This window comes from Coturnix japonica, chromosome 6 (assembly GCF_001577835.2).
Source record: "Coturnix japonica isolate 7356 chromosome 6, Coturnix japonica 2.1, whole genome shotgun sequence".
NCBI classification, from domain to species: Eukaryota; Metazoa; Chordata; class Aves; order Galliformes; family Phasianidae; genus Coturnix; species Coturnix japonica.
The window spans coordinates 183,691-202,043 of NC_029521.1; the positions used below are offsets into that span (position 1 = coordinate 183,691).

Below are 18,353 nucleotides of genomic sequence, written 5' to 3' on the forward strand. Positions count from 1 at the left end.
AATTCTATCTTTGCATTATAGATCTGAAAAGCTGGTTGAGCTCCAGCCCCACCCAGAAACACTTGCTTCTAAAATATCTGCCACCTTATGTACAACTCACACTCACAGCTCTACCAGACTTGGCATCGATGGCAGTTTCTTGCATTTAAATTCACATTTATGATTTCAGGGGTGCAGCACAAGTAACCATAAGCAATGAAATCATTTGTTCTCACATAAAAAATGTGAAGCATCAAAAACTATCTTCATTATAATGGACTTCAATAACTTGTCAGAGCAATAAAATCATTCTTTTAAAGGTCGCCTGTTACACTTTCCATGGGAAAAAAAAAAAGAATAACCTCATTAATCCTAAGTGACTCCTTCAAATGAAACCATAAATGACTTATTTCCTTCCATTTTACAGTGTATATTATCAGCAAAGCATTAATGAAAGGAGATTCTGGTGAAAATCCCTCAGGGTGCTTTTTTTGTTTCCAATAAGGATCAGTTTGGTTCAGCACAGCAAACAAACGTGGTCAGAGGGAACAGTTTTGCAGGAAATAAATCTGCAGAACAAGTAGCTCAGCAGTTAGAAGGAAAAACTCATACGTTGTACAGTGTTTCCATATGAAATGCATTTGAATATGAAGGTTTCTATTTGCAGATAGACCTTTCATCCAAGCATGAAGAACTGTTTTTAAGAGTTCATATTTCTGCTAAAGCTTCACAAAGCCAGCAGCCCGCTCCCTGCAGCACGGTGGGCCCCACTTCTCATGCACCTGGCCACAAATCCCAGACATGGCTCTTCAAGGAGATAGATTTCACTTGCCCAGCAGAGTTTGGATTAGCAAAACTGAGCTTGAATGTGGAAAGGGAGTGAATTTCACTGTGTGTAATGAGCCAGAAAAGCGAAGACTGAGGTTTACCATGTTTTGGTTATTTTCCTCCACAACTTCAAAGCCAGTGAATGCAAGAGAGATACCTGCAGTACTTTTTGCTTCCATCAGCAGTTCAAACAGCTTAAATATTCACATCCCATCCATGTAATAATGTTGCAAAAATTAAAATTTACTTAAAAAAAAAAAAAAAAGTACATAGAGAAAGTCACAAAGGAGATAGGCCTTTTTACCAGAAGGTTATTTTCTCATTATTTAACAGAATTTCATGTTAAAAGCCACACGGTCCATCTCTGAATGAAAGCTCACAAAAGGCATAATCCTTTAAAAATTAAACTCTTATGAAATGCATTTTACTGTTCTTACTAAGGAACTGCTGCCAGCATAATTCTCTAATCTCACCCAAGCCTACTCATGTCAGGTGAGCACAGAGCAAAGAGAAGAAGCTGGAAATACCCAATATAGAGAAGCACTGCCTACAGAGCAAAAAGACAAGCTCTTACAATTTCCCTCTGAATTAGAGACTCTCATCTCAACCATATAAAATCATCACTGCTGCTAGATCTCCACTGAATTAAGACAATCCCTGATACAGAGGAAGAAAATGGTTCTGACACTAAAACAACAAGCCAAAACAACAACAAAACAAACATCTTCACAAATTGAATAAGAGAAAGTACCAACAAAAGACTGAGAAAATGCAGAGCAAAAGCTTGACACTAGACACTAGGCTGGAGTGAAAGCAAGGTTATGAAAATGGAAATATACTCACACGCCACCCAAATATCAGTAGATTGAGGGGGATAGATAATGCACTTTATTTACCTGATAGGATATCATGAAGAGAATCCTTGAAAAAAGAAACATAGGGACAATCCTACCTGTTGGTCATCAAGGGAAAAAGAACCCAGAGTGCTCTTCTGTGGCACTGAGCTGACACTTCCCAAGAAGTTCCTCTAATGACCTTCGAAACTCTTTCCTAAAAAGCCAGTCACTCATTCTGAGCTCTGAGTTTGCACTTCTAGAGCCACATCCTGCCCTTACTGAACATAAAATTTTATTTCCATCAATACAAAGTCCTGACATTTTCCCTTATAGCTGCTCAGAATCGTAAGAGCTGCATTTCTACACCCAGAGCAATCCTGAATAACCTTCCCAAATGACTCCGCATTTCCAACTAACTGTCACTCACTGTTAGAAACTTCTAAGTTCACTAAACATTGAAAAGCTCTGGCTTCTCAATGGAGAAACATCCTCCTTTTAGGCCTTCTCTTACCTATATCTTTTAACCCACCAGAAGAAAGAAGTACCCCCTCTTACTCCACAACAGTTCACTATCTGTAGGAACAGACACTGAAGCACTTTGACTGCCACAGTAAGTTGTTTTGTTGCTCTTGACACCTTAAAAAGCGCAGATACATGATTTCTCTTGGTGACAGCTGTCATGCTTGTATTATTTGTTTCTTATTACAGTATTCCATTTCTATACAATTTTGACATATATTTAATGCCTACATTCTTATTTAAATCAGACTCCATGCACCTTAAGTTTTTTTTTGTTTGTTTCTTGTTTTTTTTTTTTAAGATCCGCAGCATTTGAATATAGAACACATCTACATTTGCTACTAGTCCCATCTGTTTTTATGTACTGTGATTATCAGAGGCCATTTGCTTGCTGTATTGTCATTCCTTCATAAATTTTATTATACCCTATCATTTTCCTTTATGCATTACAGAATTTTCTTATTCCTGGATTACAAGATTTTCATCATTCCACCGCCTTGTGATCCATCAATCAGACGAGTGGCAAAACACAGCAAAGTATAAACCTCAATGATGTGTTGTACAGCTGTAATTGTACAACTGTAAAGTTGATGGATAACCAGAGTTTATGTAGAAAAGAAGATAAACAACAAATGCTCACCGATGTTGAGGCTCACGGTAAGGATAGATGCTCGCTGATGCCAAGGCTCACTGCAAAACTCCACACAGGAGCAATCTCCAGAAAGAGAACCTGCCTTAGTGGTGGTCAGCCCTTAATGAGATCTAGGAGAGGTGGAGCCAAGCTCCCTCCCATCCGGTAGCATGGCTGAATTCCCTTCACCTGTGCTCCCACAGCTGACACATCAGATGGTTAATCATAGGTTCAGGATGTGATCAACAGTTTCCCATACATGTGTAAATGGAGACAGGCTGAGAGCTAAGGCTCTTCAACCTGGAGAAGAGAAAGACTAGGGGGATCTGATAACGGCCTTCCAGTACCTGCAGGGAGCCTACAGGAAAGTGGGGCAGGGACTTTTTAGAAGGGTAGGTAGCAACAGGATGAGGGGAAATGGCCTTAAACTGAAAGTGGTCAGTCTTAGACTTGATACAAGGAAGAAATTCTTTACTGTGAGGGTGATGAGACAGAGGAACAGGTTACATAGTGAGGTTGTGTGTATCCTCTCTCTGGAGATGTTTAAGGCCAGGCTGGATGGGGGCTGTGAGCAACCTGGTCTAGTGAGAGGCATCCCTGCCTACATCAGGGGGTTGAAACTATGTGATCTTAAAGGTCCCTTCCAACCCAAACCATTCTATGATTCCATGATAATACTGCCAGGGCATGGTTGAAGTGAGGCCCATCTCTCTTGCATATGTTTGCTCCAAAAGCAAAAGGTTCCTAAAAAACCTTATCCCTGCACCTAAGTGCTACCTTTTTAAGTCAGTATCCACCTTTGCTGCTTAGCCCTGGCTCTGCAGACCCCTGTGGGAACATCCCCAGCACAGCAGTGCAGCTGCAAAAACAACCTGCACAGCTGACTCTTTTCTGCCCCTCCCCTGTGCTCCTGTGCACATCTCCCCTCCACTTGAGCAGCACAGGTCTCTCAGAACAGCAAAAAGCACATGGGCACACCCTTAGTTGGTTTCATAAGTATGTGGAGGAATAAGGAATAGATGAAGCCTCCCTGAGCTATGAAGCTGCTGGCATAGCAACAGCAGAGAGGAAAATCAGAGCAGAATATTTTTCTGCTCTGCTAAATCATTATTCTTCAGGAGCCTATGGTTAACCCTTCCCCGCTTAGCAGGCTCCTTATCAGAGTGCTGTTTGTGAGGAGGCAGGGAGGAAACTGTGTTTATGTCACAGTTTCAGATAAAACTTTCTGAAGCTGCACATCAAAAGCAAGTTCTCAGCAGATGATAGAGCAAGAAAGCATCTTCTTCACTACCCAGTGTGAAATGCTAATTGAAACGGAGGTCAAGGTGATTTGCATCTCAATGATCAAACAACATATGTTCAGCAAAGGAAAATATTGCCTGATTAGCTTGATTGCATTTTTAAAAGAAACTAACAGAGTTAGACTAAAATGAATTAGATAACTTGATGTTTATAGATTCTAGTAAGGAATCTGATATATTACTGCTTGATATCCAAAGGGAAGCCATTAATTAAATTGGCTCTCTCTGAAATGCAGTTAAATTGATACAAAGCAGGTCACAGAGCTTCAGAAAGCATGTAATACTACTCCAGAGTCCTCACAGTATCTATCAGAGAAGGCAGATTGAGGTTGAGTTCTTTGCCCAGCACTATAATGGACCCAAAAAGCCACAATGGGAAAGGCTTCAGTTTGTGAATGGAGATAGTACTGCACACCCAGGGAGCCACAGGAATCCAGCCCAGCCCTAAGATGGCAGAGCTACTGAAGTGAGGTGTGTTTGGGGCACTGACAACACAGATGTTGTCAGGCTTTGGAAACAGCAACAGCAAAAGGAATTTGGCTGTGAGAGCACAGGGCAAGTTACAGCCCAGTGCACAATGCGATGTGGTCACAAAGCAACCCAGGAGCCAGGCAGCTAAGGTAGCCTTATCTTAATGATCTATGTATCCAAGGCCTGCAGCTAATGGTGCTGTATTTTACCAGTTTGTGTACACGTGGTCTAACTCTTTATCTAGAGCAACTGAATCTCAGAAAAATGCATTTATGAACACAAGCCTGTGTAGCTGCCATCTGGGCTACAGAACTGCCCAGATCTCTGCAGCAGCCGACAGGGATTATCACGAGACCCAAGTTCACCTACTTGGTAGTTTTCTTCCAGCCAGCAAGGAGGGGAAAGTGAAGCCATGCCCCCATCCGGCCCTGCATCCAGGGCAGCGCAGATATCAGTCATGGCCATCAGCTGCCTCCACCTGAGGAATGGCACCTTAGTAAGGACAACGTTGATTACAAGGCAAATTACACCCACTTCTAAGGCTGTAAATACAGTATACTTCATTAAAACATTACAAACAGTTTTACCTGCCTCTAATGGGATTTCATCAGAATAGAGAAACAGCTATTACTAAGACAGCTGTAAGCTGCTTATCCCTCATCCAAGGGACACTGCTTCTTCCTTAGGGCTTGCAGGATACGGCATCAAGATGCCATATTAGATGTTACAGGCCTCAGGGTTGTTCTGGCTTCCCAGTCACCATCGCATCACAGAATCATTAAGGTTGGAAAAGACCTCTAAGATCATCCACTCCAACCCCAGCCCCTCACTGTTAATAATGTCCTGATCCTACAGGTCCAAACCAATTCACGAGGTCTTCACCAGCCCTACTGCCTTTTAAAAAGGTTATCTGAGGAACAAGCAGCCCACGTTAACCAAGCTGCTGTAAAACCTTTGTCTCCATATAGCATCCACATCTGAAAGGGCTGGTTCTTTACTGCATAGACTACGTTTTCCCCTGGGAACTAAGCACCTACAGGATACAAAAGCCATCAGGCAAGTTTCACACCTACAAAGAGAAACTGGGAATACCTTATTCTTTTTCTCCTTTCCTGCTTAACAGGGAGAAAAATCACCCCACACTTTCACAGCCAAGTAGCCATAGAGTTTGTCTCAGTTATTTCCAGGCATACTGACCTTATAAGAAGGCAAACAAGAAGGTGTGGAACATAGTGGGGTAAGCTGCATGTGAGATATATTACAACTAACTAATCTTGTTTTGTTCCTTGGTATTGGTGAACTGACTTGCCTTATACTGTACAGGGAACCTCAGTTGTTGTAATACGAATGCGAGAAGGAAGAAAGCACACATTTGAAGTTTGTTGGAAGGACTTGAACTAATGTTTAAATAGATCCAGTTTTTTTAGCCTCTCTTCAAGCCACAGATACTTGAAGGGAACATCAATGGGATTTAGAGCACTGGGGGATGAGCCCTGATCCCAGTAGAACTGTAGCCCTAAGGTGATATCAGGGCACTGTAGCAAAAACTCTCAATTGCACTTTTGCAAAATGCCAACTACAATGTCACGTGGCAAAACGGAGTAGAGCAGCAAAGACAGTCTTTTCTTACCCCTCTAGGACCTTTCTCCTAAAGTTATCCACACAAGAACACTTTACTGAGGCACAAAGGCCACTCGCAAACTCCTGTGTGTACCTCTGTTACTTACAGTAAGTCAAAGACATTTGGGGATTCTGGCCCTCACTACTGCAAGGTCTGTGAATCACAGCTTCCATTTACAGCCCCAGAACGCAGCCAGACCTGAAATTATTCCAGAGAGTTCACAGGACTCCTGGATTTTCTTAATTCTAAGTTAAAGTCCTGCATCAATGTGAGTCTTACACATCCTGACAGACTGCAAAAATACCCCACAAAACCAAATCACCACCAAAAAAACCACACTAAAACAATCAGATTTGGATCGAGACCTAGAATGATCTCTTTGCAAGTTGTCTGTGATGCAGATGTGGACAGATGGAGCACACAGCATTGCAGTCAAAACATCGGCTCCATCACTGTGTGACTGCAGTGTAGCAGATTAATATTGCTGGAGTGAACTGAGAAATGGCATAGATTTTCTCAGGTGCAGAGAACTCAAGTCGTTGCTACCAGAGCCCAGCACAGCCTTACAGACAAACCCAAGCAAGCATCTCTGTCAGCCATTCAGCTGGGGCTGCCCTTCCCTTCTTATTACAGCCCTCTCCCTCTGTTTTCTTTGGGGGCTGTAAGTGCACGTGCACAGCTTGGCAACACAGGGCTCAGTGCTCCCCCATAGATGTTCTGACCCTACAAACACAACCCTCACAGTGCCACCTCAAATCAACACCAAGCAATGCTGCACGTGCAAGCCTGTGATGGAGAAAAAATATCTGCTAAATAATAACAATAAATCAATGCTTTAACAGACCTTGGCCATTGCTGGTCTGCTGGAGAACAGGGTAGAGTTCGAGCATGGGAGAGCTGTGTGGAATAATTACCATTTGTGCAGTGAGCAGCCGGCCAGCTCAGCAAGGGGCCTTGCTTTGAGAAGGGCCAGGACAACAAATCTCAGCATCCACCACCTGGGGAGCTGCCATGGCTCAGCACCACAAAGGAGCAGCACGAGGGAGCTTCTTCCCAAGGCAGGAGCAGCCCTGCTGAGCTGTGGGAACAGAGCAGAGAGCCTGCACATCTCAGTTGGCTGCCGCAGTGATGTCTGCTTTACCAACAGGACTTTAAAGAGGCACCCAGGACAAATATTTAAGATATAAAAATGTCTAATAAAGTGTTGGCCTAAAGTGAATTTGGACTGTATTTTGGCTCTCTAACAGCTGAGGCGTGCTGGTACTGGTTTCATTGGTAAGAGGTTAACACCCTAACAATTAAAATTCTTTGCATACTGATGTTTTCCATTTGTTCCTTAACAGTGGAAATAACCATAGAGACTTCATAGTGATTAATCCTAGTGCGTAAGAGCTCACGTGACGTCCTTCCTCAGTGTTGTTTCTGGCTGGCAAGGCAGGCAGCCCCAGGGACGAGCAGAGCAGGGCAGCAGGACCCAGGGGCTCCTCTCCCACCTGGCTGTCAAGCCAACACCAGAAATCAGAGTCATCTTCACAGCCCTCACCTGAAGTTGAGGCAGAGCCCTGCTTGTCCTGCAGTGCGTGCACACACAGTTCTGATGGTAGTGGGCGAGTCCTCCTGAGGAGCTGCTGTGTTTTCTCCCTAGACCACAGTCAACTGTTTGTTTTGAAATGATGACAAAGCCTCTACTGCCCTCTAGACAACGCTGTTGCCATGTCAGTCCAAAACATCTCCCCCCTCTGCCTCAATCCAGCCACCTCTGGATTGCATGGTTGCATGCGTACAATGGGTGGGAGGAGAACAACTTCCTTTTGCTAAACCATCCCCCTCTGATCTCACCTCAGTTGTCTCTGGACAAGCCTCAGATTACATACCTCTCCCAGCCACATGCTCTGCTGCTTTCCATGCTGTGGCTTCCTATTCTGGTCAACCCCAGGGCATGACATGCTACCCCAGCTGCTCAACATCAGCTCTGTTTTTTGAGACGGGAAAGCTTGCACATGCCAGAGTCCCAAACACTGTGAGGGGCAGACAGAAGGAGGTGCTGGATCTGCACACAGAGCTCCTCCCTTTTGCACAGTAATCACCAAAGGAACTCACACACCCCTGAACAGAAGGTCTTTCCCCTCCCTTCGCACTCCTCTCCCCACAGCCACTCATCTCCTGCTCCCACACTGTAGGCATTCCTCCCAGTGGCACCCAGAGAACCGCAGCCCATGGACAGCAGGGGCAATAAGGACCTGGCCTCAGCTGCCATCCCCAGAGCCATGCTTGCATCTATCCTTCCTGCCACAATGGAAATAAAAAAGAGGAATCCAACACCAAAAAAATGCTACAACCCATCCAAAAAGCACAAACCAGCATAACAGGCAGCCAGCAGGGCCATGTAAGTATGCAATACATGACAGCGTGCTGCGTTTTATTAAGTAGCAAGCACCTCGCCACAGAGAGGCGTCTCCAGAAGGTTCATTTCCCTGCAGTTGATGGGCAGCCCAGCATTCAGGCTCTCACTGCTCCGACCCAGCACGCGTGGGAGGGCTGCTGGCAGCAGCCACAGCAACAGACGCCAGCGTGTGATGGTAAAGTGCTCTCAGTGCAGAGAAATCAGTGCACTGCTCAGAGAAAAGCCAGATACTGCCCCAGTCCTTTGCTCTGCTTGTGATGCATGGGGCTGGGATATAGGGAGGTCACTGCCTGTGTGCAGGGCTCTCAGCAGCCCCATCTCTTCTACTCTTTTTAAACACAGAAAGGCTCCTTTCAGACAGCAGCACTTTTATTTTGTGGTTGTTTTGTGTTTGACTCCACAATCAGGAAGGGGACCTCACTGTCCTCATCCCCCAGTGCTGGCGGCACAAACACCCGCCTGCAGGAAGGCCGCACACGGAGCCATCGCCTTCCCGTAAGTCAACAAACAATGTTTAGAAAGGTTTGTGGTGTGGGAGGATTTCCTAACGCAACACAAGGCAGACTTAAAACATATGCCTGCTCTGGTCAAGTTAATAAGGCAACAAGGCCATGCTATAAAACAGATAGAGGAAAACAAGAACTTTCTCCTGATGACTTCATCCCACAGGGGTCAGCTGCAGATCAGGGCAGCTTTGGTTGGGAAGGCAAAGCTCTGGAGATTTCATGGAGAACGCAAGAGGTAACTTGTAGAGTTGAATAACAAAAACAACATTTATCTTACAATATTTCCCAGCATTGTACCATAAGAATATACTCATAGGACGTCTGTCGCAGCATTGCTGCATAAGCCGTGTGCCTGACACAAGCACCATCACTTTCTTCCACTCCTCTCTTTCCATGTGGACAGCACAATAACAGGGATCACAAGGCCTCTCTCACGTACCACGCTCATCTGTGTTACTCACACAGAGAACTGAACTGGCAGGGCTTTGAAAAAAAGACATTTATAGAATTAAACTGTGGACCTTTTGTCCACGTTCTCAATGTAAAAGCTGAACCAGTGATCTGGAAGACAGCAAATGATCTGCTAGACTTCAAGTTCTATTCTATTGTTAGAAAAGCAAGTACAGGAAAAAGGAAAACAAATGTGATTAAAACCAGTGCAAAAAAATGGGCCTGAGATACTCCAAAGTGAAGAGAACACCCAAAACGCAAAGAAGCCTATTTCTTCAGAAGCTAGAGTGTGGCCTAGTGGGTCAGTGTCCTCTGATATGGAGCAGAAGGGTTGTGTTGTAGATCTGGACCAGAATAAAAGAGGCTCTGGTGAAGTGCAATGTTCTTATTACTCTCCTAATAACATCAGAATCAGAAGAACATGCATGGTGAACCCACTACAGCTGAGTAGTCTTGGAAGTGGAGGCTTAGTGCAAATTAAGAAAGATGGAATTGTTGAGTTCCAAAGCATGGAGAGCAGCTTGTTTCTCAGAGCACCAAACACATCAGCTGTGGAGTCTCAGCACACAGCTACAGTAGGAGATTCAGCCCCACAGCTACCCAACAGGGCACTTATTTCCACAACAGACTTTAAAACTTGAGAAGCAAAGAAGAAAATTTTGTTTCAATTTAAACATACTCATTACTCAGCAATGCAATCAACCAACAGCTCTTAAAAAAACAAACAAAAAACCTATTCCAAAACCCTCAACATTCAAAACTGGGTCATTTGGAAATATGTTAACTTGTGCTCCTCAGTTATTAGGGGTACCATGGCAAAGCCCTCACTAACAATTAGCTGCTCGCCACACGGCCAAGAAGCTGATGTTTCCACACTGACACAACTGCTGCCATCACAGTCCCAAATCTCAGATCTACACAGATGGCTTTGGAAGTTGTAAGGAGATAGAAAGTCAGAAAAGGCCAGAAGCAAGAAAAACCTCACAACGTCACTAGGAGCTCGCTACATTTCTGCAGTGCCCTGGGCAACCCTTTCTCGGTATTTACTGCTCTCCCCCAGCCCTACCCTGCCCAGCACTGCCTGCCAGCTCCCCATCTGCTGCCACACCAGGGCACTGGGAGAGCTCTGCTAACACCTCATGCTGCTGAGAGCTGGAAATTTCTGCCATCTGCTCTTGCCTTTACTCCCATGCTCCACAAAAAGTACCAGGCTCTAAAGGAATTGCTTTTCACTTATCAGATGCTTAAAGATATTGTCAATTTGAATTGCAACTGCTTTCGATTGCTCTCATATTCAAGCAGAAATAACAAACATGCACAGACTAAGAAATTACAATAGGTCCAGTTTTATGGATATTCTGCATCCAAATATATGCAAACACCCACTCCAAAGCTACTTCTCAATTCTCTTTTTCTTGGAGGACTCTTAACCTGTGCAAATAAGTCCCAATGCATCATCAAACAACACAGTATCACACAAGGTGCTCTGTGACTTCATGGAAATGCTTGCACCCACATCAAGCCTCAGTGCGGCTTTACACACAACAGGAAATAGCTCTGTTTACAACACAGCGTTTTAAAACAAGTTAAAAGCCAGCTTTAGAAACTGTTTCTAAGAAAGGACTTACCTTTGCTGCTGCTCCCACTGTCTCTGCTCCCCAGCACAGGCCCACAAAGCTGCCAAGCATGGCCTCATCTCCTTGGGCTGCAGGGCCTGAGGGGTGGCAGCAGGTTCCATCTTTGCATGGTTGAAAACTGCAGAGCAACAGCACAGCCGGTGCTGGGGGTCCTCTCAGGGTGCCTTCCAGCTGTGCTGGAGCTGCTCCCAAACACACCCTGCAAGAAGCAGGGGGAAGCAGGGCCAAGGAAGGGTTTGGGGCCCATACAGGATGCCCAGTAACCAGCCATAGGGCTGAGGAGGCTCTGTAAGGAGAGATCAGTACTTGGAAGGTTCTGGAAAGCTCCAGCTGCCCCACCCACAGGGCACAGCTGAGCCCATTAGCAGACTGATTAAAGAGAGGACAAAGGCCCCGCAGGGCAACAAAGAACAGAAAAAAAACATGTGAAAGAAGAATTCTTGCAATGTAGCACTAGCTTTAAGTCTTCAAAAAAGTGTTGCATGCATGGAGAAAAGGAAGGAGTGCAATTGTGCTGCTTGTTTTTGTGCTTAAACACAAGATGACAGTCGTTAGCTTCCAGCAAAGGGAAGAGCTGACCTGGTGCAGAGTTAGAGGTCAAGCATAAGAGCTTTCAAAATCTCTTTGATCTTTCCATGCAACTCCCATGTTGAAAGGCGTGGAAACACACCAGGAGAGTTATGGGAAATTGATTTTCCTTTAGGAGCCATAAAGCAGTTCATGTGCCTTGCAGCAGGTTCTGTGAGCTTGGAAAATCTCAATTAGGTAAAAAGTGCTTAAAGATGAAGCACTGAACTGCTAGCAGGTGTGGGAATGGAGGTGGAGGGAACCCAGTCTGTAACTCACTGTCACAGCAGGCTGAGTTTTGATGTGTACAGTGTATGTACACGAAGTTACACCCAAACCCAGGATATGATGCCTCACCAGCACTTGATTCCTAAAACAGCCTCAAACAAACAAAAACATTAAAAAAAAAAACCAACACCACAACCAAATCAAACAAACAAACAAAAAAGCAACTTGAAAACAATTTGACAAACAGAAGCAGATGTAAAATGTCTCCAGGCTTAGAAATTCATCACAAAACACGGAGCAGAGAGGAGAGCTGGAAAAGTTGCTGGAAAAGTTTACAGCAGACCAACACAAGAAAAGTTGCTGGCACTGGGAACCAGATCATGTGCAATCCTGGCTGTGGGTCTCCTTATCTTGTCTCTGCAGCAGCTCCAGAAAGGAATAGCCACATATATTAATATGGACGAACCAGGACACATTGGACAGAGCAGTAGTATTACAGACAGAAGGGAAGCAAGGAAGAAAAGTGCTGTTCTACTCTAATAATTAATGTTAGGACAATAGAGGAAGAGTCTACGATAAATTATCTATTATTAGTTACAGGAGTCACTTTGCCTAATCTTTTAAAAATTGTACTAGGAATAGCATGCAACAGAACAGATGCTCCTCTTTATTAAGGTATGCAAAACAGAACCAGGCAAGTAAACAAATGTTTGCTTTATTCTTCATTCACAAGCACGCATCTGAGGAAGTGATGCCCTCAGCTTTATTGGCCTTGTAATCGCAGTGTATCATTTTATCCTTTACAGTGTGCCTAGTGATGACCACCAGCATCTGTACCTTCACTGCTGTAGTTCATAGGCTGCTGAAATCCATACAAGAAGCAAAGGAAATACATCTGCCTGAAAATGTGGAGTTCCTCAGAACGTCCCAAGAGTAGCCCTCTAAAAATTCACTGCTCATCAGAATAGAGTAGAAACTAGGGCCAAGTGTGGGACAGCCAAGATCTAGGAGAGGTGAGCAGACAACCCCAGCAGCCAAGAAAGGCAGCAGTGCCAGGAGTGTTATTTCCAGTCTCGTCTTGACTTTTAAATCCCTTAAAGCAAAAAAAATCCTCATCCACACTAGTGGTTCTGGATAGCCTCTACATTAATCACTTGCATGAAAACAACTCAACACTATGCTTGGGCAAGCAAAAAGCTCATGAAACTGCATGTAAAATTTAAAAGTTAGCTCTGCGTAGCATTTGGAGTTCAAGTATGACAGAAAGAAAGCACTGGTTCAACTATGGAGCATCTGCAAGCACTTTCAGTGTAGATTGGAAGATAAGCTGGTGCAAGAGGAGCCTTTGTGCATGATAGACGCCTCCAGCATTCCAGCTTCCTGACTATTGTCATCATTTGGTAGAAGGAAGAACACTGCTGGGATTAAGATCACTTTAAAATAGTTGCACTGAACTATTTGTTGGCCCTCAGAATAGTCAGCTAATCGTCTCCCATCCAGTTTCCAAGCAGGATTCAAATTTGTCAACAATTTAGGATCGCTTACAGTGTTATCTTGGTTTCTATTGACTTGTAGATGCTGGACTACACGAGTGTTTTTCAGAGTCAGACAAATCAACATTTTAAATAGCAAATAGAGGAGGAAAAAAGAATCGTGCTGGATGAATAGATTGTGGCTATTTTGCTGAATCTGAACTTCGACTGTCACTTTATTTTGAAATGGATTCACTCTCAGGTTCCACCTTTTCACTTAATGCAAGAGCATTACATGCAGCAAGTCTTACTGTATTTCATACTGATTGGTTAACAATGAAGGTTTTTTTCTATCATTTGTCTCAGATAACTATAATATTTTCCCACTACTTTCCTATATTGTCTGCATACAGCTTGAGGCTGTATTTTCCATGGAGATTTTTGTTTTTAGGAACCTTAACTTAGTACCATGTCCATGTCAGGCCTCTTCAATCTGTCCTTGTTACACGAAGAACTGATTTTTCTTGTCCCAGCAAAATACTGTAACAACATCCATATCAGTTGATGGTCCTTGGGTTTCTATAATAGCAGTAACATTCCTTAAAACATTCATCACTCATTGTTAGAAATGACAAATTTTTACTTCATTATATAATTGGTTCTTTTTTTGTGTGTGTTTGTGTGTGTATTATGCTTTGCTTTTCCCATCTGTTAAGTTTCCACGAAGTTGCAACACAGTTTTGGCACAAACTAAATAATTTCCATCACATTGTATTCATCTCTTCTCATGTTTTGGTCAAACCATCTGGAATCGTTCTGCATCTCTCAGTAGAGCAAACATTGCCCAAATCTTAATCCACAGAAGAGCAGAGAAACTTGACACTAGGTGACGCTTCGATGCATGTACTGGGTTCTGCAACTTCATAATCAAGTATATTAATTTCCCATCATAACTCAAGCCCACTCTGATTTAATACAGTGTTAAATGTACGGAACACTCCTAATAATTATAGCCCAAGATACATCACAAAGGAGGAAAATAACAAAACAATACACTGCAAATATATATAGTTATACACGCAATTCCAAGAATTTCAGAGCATTTTTTGGACTGCTTTAAGAAACTGTATACAGCTTGGAGAACCCACTTCTTTTCTCTTATGTATCACCAAGACTTCTTAGTAAGACATCCTCTTCAGACAGAGGACCACCAGCTTTGCTTACCTGAATAGCTGAAGAGTGTGGCTGTGAGCATCTCTACAGCAAAGCCTCTTTGCTCAAGGAGAAACACTGTTAATTCCCTGCCATGATAGCTGCCAGAAACACCGCTCGCACTGCAAGGAAAGTGGCTGTCGAGCTCTCACGCCCCATCACTGCTCCTCCTCTTACTCATACCATCTTAACCACTCTGCTAAATGAAGCCATATAGTAGTCCCATTACAAGCAATATTTCCAAGTAAAGAGTCTGCAAAGGAAACTCATTTCAGATCCCTGTAGTTAACTACTGCTCAGGTATCAAAGGCACAGCGCTATTTGCAGGTCCACCTGTCTGTGCAGTTTTCACTTAGTTTATGCCAGGGCCTGTTAAATAGTTGATCTCTCCCTGTTGCCACATCATTTCCCTGATACTACCAGGCCTAACAAGATAACCAATTTGTAAAAGGTCAGTGATCCAAGAAAACTGTAATTTGAGTAAAGCATAAAATGGGAAGACCAAAAGGAAGAATGAAACCCACGTAAGCTGAATCATTAGCACCTGCTCTGGACTGAACCGTACAGCCAAGAAGGTACTCTCAGTTCAAAGCTAACTGTACTGTGTACGACACAAAGAACAGTGACATGGAGTAGAAGCGTGTGAAAGAAACATTGCAATTATATGAAATACTGCTTTTCATATTTTATTAACAAGCAAGCATCCCTGGAACTGGGTCTAAATGAAAGAAATACTTCACCAACCAATCAGAATACAAGGCAGTTATATAAATTTATTTTATGCAACATTGATTAGTTTTGAAAATTCCCATTTTTAATGCTTTAATTTCATCTTTATTTTTATTTTTTAAAAATCACTAAAAGGACACAACCCACAAAAATACAATCTGTATCTGCTCTATATTTACAGATAACTGGTCACTATTAAGGCACAGATTTAAAACTAACATTTTTATGTAGCAAGTCAAATATTTGTGCATAATATAACACTAACAATACGGTATGCTGTACTGTCATATTCCCTTTGTGGAATTAAAATAAGTGAGAAATTTTCTTTTTCCAGTGTGTTCTTTTTTGTGTGTGAAGCCCTATTGAAAATCACGTTGTTAATGGGAAATTCTTCACTCTGGTGTAGATGATATAAGCACTGCTCAGGAAAAGACCACATCAACTTAATACTGTAATAAGTTCAGTTTCCAAATATATAGTACTGTCTAGATACATAGCATGTACTTATGGAAGATTAAAATTTAAGAGTGTAAAGGTATTTTTGATGCTTTTAGGTTTAGACAGAGTAAGCAAGAAGGGGTTGCAGAAAACTCTGTACAAAGTGTTGCTGAGTATGTCATTAAAATATTTCAGCAAATGAACGTAACTGAAAACTTCTTGACTCTCCAACGCTAGTCTTAAAAATGAAAATACTTAAATGAAAGCTCATTGCTAAGCACATAAGTCAGTCCATGTCCATGGAGCTACCTATGTGCTTATAAGCAAGCACAAGCGTAAATACTTCTTGAATTAGGAGTTGTGGCTTCCACACGGCTTGGCAGGAAGTTGCTCTTGCCTGTGCAACACACACAAATACCTCACAGATAAGTGGATATTTACCTACAAGATTTGAGCGCAAGAATTTTGATGTGAACAGCTGTGTGAATACAAGATGCGGTTCTATCCATTCCAATCCAAAAAGCAATTTCCAACCCAGAGTAAGCTACCGCTATTTGATCTACAGTGGAAGTCACCCAGCTATACACCATTAAGTAGATATGGCTGAAGTAAGTACTGAGCAGTTATTCTTTGCTAACCACAAGACTTGGTATTATTGCTTGATCATCTATGCCCTCAAGTAACAATTTCTTTAAATTCCCTTTGTGTGTGCAAATTTATCCATACATCGCTGTTTTCTCACCTTGAAAAAATTATCCTTGGAAAGTGTCAAAACTATTTCTCACCCATTCTTGCATAAAAACCAACTACTGTAAGTGTTACTCTAATGCCTTCTGTTTCAGAGCACTTGACAGTGGTTTATGTCCATTCTCAAAAGGCTTGTACACCGAACATAAATAATACGTTACAGTAGAGGTAATTCACAATATTTCTCATGGGAATGCTTTTCAAAAACGTAATGCTTGGAAATGTCATATTGCATTGCAGAAAGAGGCACTTTAGGAAGTCCTTCATCTTACGAGAACCCTTCATAAACGCATAACAAGACGCTTGTAAAGACAGAGGAATCATATTGTCAAATTATTTGGACTTTCACAGTATAAGGATGCAATAGTTAGCTCTAGCCACTTATAACATGGACTCTGTTGAACATAACTTGTTTCAGAAATAGTTCATCTCCAGATTTTTAAACACTTCTGCAGCTGACCATTACAAATCTCAACTGAAAAAAACACACTATTACATCCATTTCAAGTTGGTCACTTAATCGCTGCATGCATATTCACGTAAGTAATATTCGTCATTTATTAAATGGCAACACTGCTGTCTTGTCAAATTAGATTAGTTCTGTTTAATCAAACTGACAGCCCGGAGCTCTAGTTTGATGAATGCCTTTCATTCTCTACCATAAGTCTGCAGTAGATCGGTACAATCTGTTACATATTGTAGATGCATAGGATCTAAAAATAAAAGTCTGATATAAATAAATGTCCTTTAGTGGCAGGATACTAAAAATAGCCCTTTGCTTTGAGACAACCATTAAAAACAGTTCTAGCATAACAGGCAGCAGTTAAATATGATGACTGCAAAGGGTTAATATTGCAAGGTCCATTTTGGTCTTTCATTGCATCTGTTACAGCGAGTGTCATTGCGAGCAGCACTGCACTGCTTCACCATAGCATAATAGGACTGGTCCGCTAGCACGTGGCTTGATTTTAGAACAATTTCTTCAGGTAGCTACTGGGAGACAGAGAGAAGGAAATATGCCTAAGAACCAGCTCCTATAGTACCATTATAGTGAGATGTGACCTAATACAGGAACATCTGAAAAAATAATAATTGATTAGTGCCAATATAAAAATCGATATGGAAATGAGAGGAATAAATTTCCACAGGACAAGAAATCAGAACATGTAAAGTGCAGAAAGACCTCAATAATTATTTTAAGCAGTACCAGAAAAATCCATCTTGATAAAAAGCAAAAATCTATGCTCTCTGGCATCCCAGCCCTTCATTCTTCCTTCATTCAACAAAGTAAAAATTCAGTGCATACATTATAGATATAGGTAATAAAATACTAAACAAAGAACCCTATATTATTATTATTATTGCAAAATCTGTCCAATCTACTTGAGTAAAACGTACCCCACATTTGGTGTTTTGAAAAACAACAGACAAAAAAGTGTTTTCTCTCATTTTTGGCACAGTATCGTGCAGACAAAACGCTTTGGTCCTTGATACCCAGACTCCCAAAGTGCAGAGGGTGGTGTGCAGTGAAGGCTGTCCACAGGATTGCCATGTCCGTCTTTTACAGTTGACTTCTTGAGCCACAACTTACTGCTACCAGCGACCGCTGACACTAGCAATGTCCGAATGATACTGACGTGGCAGTCGTCCACTTGCTCCACCTTCCAGAAATGAGGCACGTATGTTTGATGGATCAAAAAGTTTTCTTCGGTTTTTATTCAGTTCTGCAACATCGAGAAAAGCAACTTTCATCAGAAATACAGTATTTTGACCTAAA

General features: G+C 42.4%; 1 protein-coding gene across 2 annotated transcripts in view; it reads right to left on the reverse strand.

The window, feature by feature from the left end:
- Positions 1 to 15,332: 15,332 nt before the first annotated feature.
- Positions 15,333 to 18,353, reverse strand: part of BICC1 (BicC family RNA binding protein 1) — a 91,590-nt gene continuing 88,569 nt past the window's right edge. The window contains exon 21 of one of the 2 annotated variants that reach the window (XM_015866001.2): positions 15,333 to 18,300. In XM_015866001.2, the coding sequence (XP_015721487.1) occupies positions 18,170 to 18,300 (131 nt within the window). In that variant the 3' untranslated portion in view covers positions 15,333 to 18,169. The remainder of the gene's footprint in view (positions 18,301 to 18,353) is intronic. The other variant, XM_015866003.2, reaches the window with a different exon arrangement.